This window comes from Solea solea, chromosome 4 (genome assembly GCF_958295425.1).
Source record: "Solea solea chromosome 4, fSolSol10.1, whole genome shotgun sequence".
In the NCBI taxonomy this organism is placed as follows: Eukaryota; Metazoa; Chordata; class Actinopteri; order Pleuronectiformes; family Soleidae; genus Solea; species Solea solea.
Window position 1 is genome coordinate 20,875,854 of NC_081137.1, and position 8,687 is coordinate 20,884,540.

Here is an 8,687-nt window from a genome sequence, read left to right on the forward strand (position 1 = left end):
TTTATTCTCAAAGCACAATGGAAACCTAAAGCTGAGTCTGTTTGATGTTTGTGTTTTTCACCAAACAGAGCAGCAGCTTACAGACCTAAACAAATACGGTAGTATTATCACCTCAATATTCTATATGACGCAGAAGGTAACACACAACAGTGACGTGCATTTACGCCCCGTCTTCTTTTAACCACTGTCAAACATTTGTGCCTGTGTTCACTTTGTCTCTGCTGTGTTTTGTGGTCCTTGGAGTCCTATAGGGTCTGTTTGGTTGACAAATGCCGTCTGCTCTCAGTCTCGGAGGGACTGCTGCGTGTTTGGAGCCCCCTCAGAATGTGTCCATACAGCACAAATCGTGCATTAGGAAAACAGTTGCTGCAGGGCCGACCACAAGCATCCGGGCAAATTTCAAAAGTTGTCAAAATGCCCCTTCTTGCTCTCCCTGTTTCTCTCTCACACTCAGCATTGTCTCAGAGGGCAGTAACAGGCTGGGAGACCAATGTCAGCATTTCTAGTTGGATCAGCTGACGGATATGCATCCCATATTTCCGTTCTCCCTCTCCTTCCTTGTGTGTGTGTGTGTGTTGTGTTTGTTGCCTCTTTAGGACCTTTTCTGGCATAAACACTGACCTTGTCAAGAAAAGTGGTCCTCGTGGAGACCAAAAACCTGATCCTAATTAGGGGAAAAACCTCATTTCTGAGGAGCTGGTTCAGGGCTAAAACTTGAATTGTGGTTCGGTCAAGGTTTGGGTTAGACATTAACTGATTATGGTTAGGGTTAGGGATAATGCTTTGTTCAGGCTGCCCAAGTGAATTTAAGTCAATGCAGTGTCCTAAGAAAAATAGCCGTGCAAACCTGCATGTGTGCCTGTGTTTGTACTTGTATTTATATCTTTGTGAGGTCCAAAAAAATGTACAAACCTATTTTTTGTGAGGACGTTTTGACGACGTTTGGACCTTGTGGGGACATTTTGTCTGGGCCTCGCAACTTTAAAGGGCTTTTTCTGGGTTAAGACCTGGTTTTAGGGTTAGGGTTGGGGTCAGGGTTAGGGTTAGGTACTTACTGTAGTTGTGATTGTTAAGATTAGTTTAAAAGAGGATGCATTATGTCTAAGATAATTCCTTTCTAAGACATAAAAACAAGTTTTTGTGTGTGTTGGTGTGTGTGTGTGTGTGTGTACTTATATATTTGTGAGGTCCAAAAAAACATACAAAACTTTTTTGTTGTGTTTTTTGTGAGGACGTTTTGACCATTTTGTCTGGGCTTTGCAACTTTAAAGGGCTTTTTCTTGGTTAAGACCTGGTTCTGGGCTTAGGGTTAGAATAAGGTTTAGGTTAAGATTAAGGTAAGGGGCCAGGGAATGCATGATGTATATGATGCTTCCTCACTAAGATATAAAAAGAAGTGTGTGTGTGTGTGTGTGTGTGTGTGTGTAGAGGAGAAAGGTGAAGGTGTGTATCCATGATGAGGAAACCAGAGCAGGATGAGAGTGACAGCGCAACTGAGCTTTCAGTGACACCTTTAACCCTCACAATCCATTATATGCTGCCAACCATATGTTCAAAAAGGATTGCACTGTAAAAAAATCTTAATTTTAAAGTAGAACAGTTTGTGTCTACTTGTGTATTCTCAAAAAAAATTGAAGGTAGAATACCAGAGGAAGACGGGGTGGTTAAAAAAGTGAGGCTATATTGTAATGGAGAGGGACGAAAAGAAGTCAGTGTAAATAAGGCAGGTGGAAAATGATGAGGAGAAAGCAGTGAGACGGCGACGGAGGTTTAGAGGAGGCTGGAAACTGAGACGGACAGGAAGCGAGAGTGAAGACAGACAGAACCGAGGAAAGAGAGACGAGTAACAGATGATAGAATGTGTCCCAGTTCCATGGTGTGTACATGCTGATCTCTCTCGCTCTCCCTCTCCCTCTCTCTCCCTGTGTGTCTGTGTGTGTGTGTGTGTGTGTGTTATCTTGGCTGCTGTCAGGCTCGGGGACTCCCAGAGGAAGCTAGTCCTTGTTCAGTTTACAGTGAATGATTCCCTTCCTGCCCTGCACAGCCCTGCAGGCCAAGAGCCAGCCAGGCTGTGTTGTGTGTATGTTCATATATGGCCTGCATGGTGGACAGAAGGGGGGGGTTAATGTCCTGTAAATGAGAGCGTGCAGGGTTTTGTAACAGTCAGCGTTATCTTTCAGTCTCTTCCTATGGAATAAATAACACTTAGTAGTTTTCTTTATTGCTAAGTAGGTTTAATAATAAAATTAGATTATAAAGGTCAAAATGAATTGTCCAATTGAATAGAACATGAACAATAAACATGTAGTATTGATCACTCAAAATACTGTAAAATAAGAGCCTGAGAGCTGGAGCCAGAGTTAAAAAAAAGAAAAGGAGCATCACATTAAAAGCAGATTACACAGTAGATTATAGGCAACAAGGCGTTTTACTGAAGGTGGTTTATCAATACTGCGTTGTGAAACACTTCATTACTTGAAGTCTTGCGTTCAACTGTGTACAGCAGTGGTGCGTTGGCTTGCACCGTTGCCTCACACCAAGAAAAAGTCTTAGTTTGAATTTTCTGGTTTGGCCGGGAGCCTTTCTCTGTGGACTCTCTGGGCATGTTTTATTTGGGTTATTCCTGCTTCCTCCCGCAGTCCATGCTCATGCAGATTAGGGTTAGGTTAATTAGAGACTCTCAAGTGTAGGTGAGTGTGAATGGCTGTGTGTTGGTGACCTGTCCAGGGTGGAGTCCTCTCGTCCGGCTTCCTTCCCCCCGAAGAATCGGCAGGCAGGATGGTTAGATGGGTAAAAATAACGCTTTTAAAGTAGTGAATCTTATTGGGAAAATGTGCAACAATTGCTAAATTGAAGTATAAATCGTTAAATGTCACATATTTCTACTTTATTTTTTACTTTTACGCCACTAACTGTCTTTGTTACTGATTACTACCAAATGACTAATAGAGCCAGGAATAGAACCCACAACCCTCCAGTTGTAAGACAACCTGCCCTACCACTGACCTACTAATACTTTTACTTCTAAAACTTAAGTACATTTTATATAATTTGAACCCTAACCCTTAAGAACAGTAAATACTTTTACTTAAGTCATTTTATAAAAAAAAGTGACTTCATCTTCTACCAAAAGTCATTTTCTGGTAACATACTTGTACTTTTACTCAAGTATATCACGGTCCAGGTGCTTCATACACGACTGATCACACTCCTAGCACTTGGAAAAAAACCTACTAATCCCACTGCAATATTCTCTCTGACAGCTCTTTTTTAAAATACCACAATAATATGGAGCTTGCTCGTCAAAGCCATGAATCAGCTCTGCTCCTTCCCAAATATCTTCAACCACGTACCGGTGGTTTCTTCCAGGAACTTTTTTTTTGTTCCTGGCAGGACGGCCTCTGAAACAGCGTTTCAGGCAATGTTCTGTTTCAGTCATTAGGACGTTAAGTATGGCTTAGATGAAGAATGCCGTCGCTTCCAAAAAATATGGTAAAAATGCTCCATCGGGGTGAGCAGAGTTCGTCCACTGCGTCGTGTGCTGGAACCACGTGTGTCTCATCTGTGTGTAACTGGAGAGCAGAGATTATTCAGTCAAACTATGGTGTGCACAACAGGGGCCAAAGACCAAAATAAACCCTAAAGTCTCAGTGATTGTAATTAGATTTTTTTTTTAAGTTGTTTTAAAGACGTTTATTTGTCAGGTTTTGCCTTTACATGAAGAAAAGTTGACACTACAACTTAGCAGGTATAGGCAGAGACACCCCAGGCTTAATCTGTCTTATTTCTGCTTACATATAATTCTTAGAACTCTACATCCATGCAGTAAAAATGTCAGCTTTGATGTATCCTCCGTCCTTTATCTTATCAAGATGTATTAAGACATTTATTCTTCTGTATCAAGTTTTTCTTTGTTTTTTTTCATTAATCAGTTTCAGCAGGTAACAATTACCGACATTAAAACTGTGCCATGACATTGCTTCCAATTTGTGTCCCTATTCGGTTTCTAAATCCTGAGGCTCGTTCTTTATCGTATTAAGATTAATAAAAATCCAATATCATTGATTATCTTAAGATAAGAAAACATTTTCACATCCCCCAAAGTACAATAAGGAAGATATTGACTATTAAGATTACAAAAATTGAATAGACAAAACAGTAACCAGAATATAGACAGAATGGGCTTAATATTTACAGGATTGTTAGTTAGTTAGTTAGTTAGTTAGTTAGTTTATTGTCTCCTTGGGGAAATTAGTTTTCACAGTTTCTGTACATTTGGTTATAGGACATGAAAAGATCAGACGGTAAAAAAACAACATATAACATACATTATACAGTGTATGGCTTTGTTTTTGTTTAAAGTGGACATGGCTGCAGGTATCAGGCTTCTAGCTTGGTCAGTAAGGGTCCGGTTGAGTGGAAAAAGCGCCATCTATTTGAGCAAAAAAAGACATTGAAACTATCATATTGATGATGATAGTTCACATCATTTAAACATAAAAGTGTCCGTTTTGATATGGAACGATAAATAGTTGACAATATAAATGTATTTATGGTGCAAAAATCATACAGAAATACAGACCTCTGCCTTAGAGAGCAGCAGCAGCAGCAGCAGCAGCAGCAGCAGCAGCAGCAGCACGGTCCAGTCCAGTCCAGTTTATTGTTCAGGTAGATTTAAAAGATGTAAGATTTCATGAATGTAACACTACAGTGTATCCAATTTAAACACCAGATGCTGACAGATCACATGTTGCAGCCCCTCAGTGAAATGACTGCTCATAAACAGTTTATTTTGCAACCTGTAGAGGTATAAACACTAAAAATATGACTAAACATAGAGAAACTACAGGTATGGCAGCATGGGTTCTTAGGTAACTGCCGTTAAATTTGTTGTGTGTATAAGTTTTATTTTATTTTACTTTTCCTACTCTATACTTCACATGTGTCTCCTCTTACAAACCTTATATAATCTACACAGATGGCCAAACATATGCTTGGAGGCAGTTTGTGTGGTTTGGCTTTTTTTTTTCTTTAACTTATGATTTATTTTTACTGGGATTTGCGGTGGGCCTAAAACCTGTAGTGATAATAAACCAAAGCCTATCAGTATGAAAGCTGAACCTGAGGCAATGCTGCCATCTTGTGGCCAACAATGGACTACATGTTAAGTCCATGTATGGACTTTTTTGGGGGGGAGAAGAATAAAAGATAATCACAAACACACAAACATGTATTTTTTAATTTAAAATCATTGAAAAACAATGTGTTATTCTTGTGAAAATATGTGTTATCACTCTGTACATATAAGAAAAAATAATAATTACAACATGAGGCAAAATCAAATATATACAGCATATTATAAATTATTTAATTGATCCTGTTTTTAACAGAAACAACAGGAACTGTGTTCAAGAGCAGCTCTTCCATTATCTTATATTAACTTTGATGTTCAATGTTAGTTAATGTAAGTAAATATCAAGAATGACAAATACTGTACATCTCATATACTCAGCGCATAATCCTGTTTACGTGAATATATACTGTGTATACAGTATAATATTACTAATACTGAGTCCATGTCCATGTTTGTTACATGTTACATGTTACATGTTACCCGCCGCCGGCCTCGGCAGGAAAAAGATGGCCTTCTGACCCTGGCTGGTGTCTGGGCCCGCTTTGGGTCGTCCGTCCCTCTTGAGCGCGACGTGCCAGTCGTACTTCTGAGAGCGGTACGTGTTGTAGTGGTTCTCTTCGTATCGCTCCAGGAAGAAGCACTCGGCGGTGAGCGCTGGCTGCGACGGGAGAAAGTGAAACGTGAGAGGAAGCATTTGTGTTATTGCTTAGGTCTGAAGAAAAGATACTCACTGATCCATACAGGTGTCCATTATTGTTCATAGCAAGATAGCGTTCCGCCTTCTCACCCTTAATGACGACCACGCCGACACTGACGGCCTTAAGTCTGAGGATTTCTGCAACGCAGAAACATGACACAGTGCAACATGGAACACTGTAGCATTTGCTTGTTTGTTATCTGTTGCCTTTCCAAGGATAAAGTGAGGCCATTCATATGGGAATAATGCACAACTCCTTATATGGACATCCTGGCAGTGTGTGTTTATAGGTCACATATTGCAGCTTTTTTGTTGTTGAGTCAAAGTTATGATTTATTCTACATCGCCTATTTTTCAAAAATAAACAGTAGCAATACTAAGTCACAAAATACTTCTGTTTTTATTTTATTTTTGTTCACAAAAACAAGAAAAGCCAACTTTGAAATGTGACATATTTCTAAATGTCACACATTTGAGCAGGATTTCTTAAAAATGTTGTACTTTATGCTCAGGTTTGTTTATATAAAACGATTGTCTCTAGGTCGTACAGGGAACAAAAAGAATATAAAGCACTCTTGCACATTCTTAGAGCCTCTGTAAATATGTTTTAATATACAGTGTTCCAAAAAATGTTGGCCCTAAAGCTTACAAGTGCAAGTCACTTTTCCAGCTTTGCCAGAACTGCTTCAGAAGACTCATTTTCTTGCATGTTGACTGCTTAGAATATATAGTGTTTTGTGTTCAGGATTTGTCTTTAGCATCATCTTCTATCTTAAATCTGTAATAAAAAGCAAACATTTCTTCCTCACCATAAGGATCATCTTCTTGCCTCCCACCACTCACGCTTCCGTCTGCTGAAATCCTCAGGTGATATCCTCCGTTCTGGCTGTAGAGCCTGGTCAGCGTCCGATGCTCCTGTCTGGACAGATCCAGAGACGACGCCGGTCCAAATGGCAGCACTGTAACTCCGTCTCCTTCCATCATTGCACAGTTTGGTGTCACCTGTTTTATCACATACGACAGTTACTCAGTCACTTTCTCCCCTCCTTCTGCGTCCCTGTTTTCATCCATCTCCTTTATATAGAGTGAATAACTCACTTCCACAGAATCAGACATGGATGGAGGCCAGATGGGGCCCCGACACATGTCTGAACTTGTTTTTGTGACTGAACATCACAGCAGATTGCGAAAGCCATTTCCAGATGACGGTATTTAACTTTCACCTTGAATCGGAGCGAGCGAGCCCGGGGCAACAGAGTGCAGCAACGAGCAGACGCAGCCAGGAAAGGTTTCTGTGATCTTTTTTACCCTACCCTAGAGAGGGATAGACGGAGCAGTGCAAAGCCACAAGAGGAATGTGAGGCCTGGACCACTCACGGCCTGTTTTCCCGGTACGATGAACGCTGTATTATACGGGACGCCGTGGAAGTTATTTACGCAGCAGAGACCTTCGGACAGATGTACTGTTAGGATGACATCACATGCGTGGGAGGAGAGACTGACCCCTGTGTATATGTTTAGGAGGAGGCAGTGGAGGGGTGGAGGGGTGGATGTGGGAGGGGAGCAAAGGTCAGGATGTTTTGGGGAAAAGTAGAGGGTACAGTCCAACGTGGATTAAACTTGTTGTGGATCATAATAATCGTAAAACGAGGCTTGTGTTTGACTCTTAAAGTTCCTGTGTGCGAGATTTAAGATGGCATAAAGTAGAATATAGCATCTTAAATGTGGAGGAATGAGTATGATTGCCTTGAATTAGCCTTTTATGTTTACTATAAGCAAGGGCCTTGTTTTAAGGAAGCCACTATTTTTGATTTTTTTTGGATTTAACCTTTATTTAAACAGGAAAATCCTGATTGAGATTAAGAACCTCCAGTCCAAAACACTCAAAAAGTTACCAATTTACACAGTTAAAACACAAGCAGAAAACAAATGGGAAATAATTCAGATTCAATCAGAACCTCCAGAACTCTCAGTTTGGATTTGAAAGCGTTCAATGAAATAAATTCAGTTCGTTTACAGTCTTTCCGCAACATGTTCCATGCATAAGGTGCAGAATTAACAAAAGCCCTTTAACCAATTTGGTACGGGCATATGGAAGAGAAAACATCCTTTCTGATATGCAAAGGCCACAGTAGAACCCTGCTGTGTGTAGGAAAAGCAGGGATGAGTGGAGAAGTCCTCCTTCTCCGCGTTGTTATAATCTGCAGTCTCACCATTTAGTTCTCCCTAATTCTGACACACTGGACTTAACCGTGAATAAAGACTGGCATCAACATGCATCTGCATCATCTTTCAGTGAATCAGCTCAGCCCTGTATCACCTTGTTCAGTCTAATTCTCAATAATCACTGTCTCGATTCATGAATCTTTCATCACTCACCTGTGAGAGAGTCAGCGACGGCACATGTCCCGTCCTCCTCGTCTCCTCTTTTTAAACTGGGCTCCATGTGTGAACCAGAGAGGAGAAGGAGGCGGAGGAGGAGGAGGAGGAGGAGGCTGGACGTTCAGGAGCAGAGTAAGTACTGTATGCCTATACTCGTTCTCCATCCACCTCCCCCTTTGCACACAAGTCAGAGCAGCCGTTTTTAACAGGCCAACGTCAAGACCAGAATTACTGCACGGGGAGACGGAGTGACGCAAGTGTCCACGCCGTGGGATCCAGCCAGGGCCCTGGAAATGTCTGAGTCCTGACACATTCTTACACCGGTGTCCTCCTGGAGACACTGACGAGAAACACAATACAAACACTTCAATTCCCCAGAATTAAACAGCAGCTGCAACTCAAAGCCAGCTCTCTGCTTAGATGTCACATCTGACATTTCTGCAAAGATTAAAAAAAAGGGTTTATCTTTGAACT

At 41.0% G+C, this 8,687-nt stretch overlaps 1 protein-coding gene across 2 annotated transcripts; it reads right to left on the reverse strand.

The window, feature by feature from the left end:
• Positions 1-5,217: 5,217 nt before the first annotated feature.
• LOC131457993 (putative fibroblast growth factor 1) lies at positions 5,218-8,303 on the reverse strand. 2 transcript variants are annotated; one of them, XM_058626575.1, is made up of 4 exons: positions 8,211-8,303; positions 6,641-6,833; positions 5,866-5,969; positions 5,218-5,792 (listed from the first exon to the last, which is right to left on the reverse strand). In XM_058626575.1, the coding sequence occupies exons 2-4, from the start codon at positions 6,813-6,815 to the stop codon at positions 5,604-5,606; spliced, it is 468 nt and encodes a 155-aa protein (XP_058482558.1). In that variant the 5' UTR covers positions 6,816-6,833; positions 8,211-8,303; the 3' UTR covers positions 5,218-5,603. The 2 variants fall into 2 exon arrangements, with proteins under 2 accessions (XP_058482558.1, XP_058482557.1); XM_058626574.1 differs by lacking the exon at positions 8,211-8,303 and adding an exon at positions 6,930-7,144.
• Between the last annotated feature and the right edge of the window lie 384 nt (positions 8,304-8,687).

What these genes read in the sequence shown, in the direction of transcription:
- LOC131457993 (XM_058626574.1), bottom strand. Translation starts at nt 6,977, where the DNA reads ATGTGTCGGGGCCCCATCTGGCCTCCATCCATGTCTGATTCTGTGGAA. An exon ending in GCAAGAAGATGATCCTTATG is followed by an intron (nt 5,970 to 6,640) that starts GTGAGGAAGAAA and finishes TCTGCGTTGCAG; the next exon opens with AAATCCTCAGACTTAAGGCC. An exon ending in ATGGACACCTGTATGGATCA is followed by an intron (nt 5,793 to 5,865) that starts GTGAGTATCTTT and finishes CTCCCGTCGCAG; the next exon opens with CCAGCGCTCACCGCCGAGTG.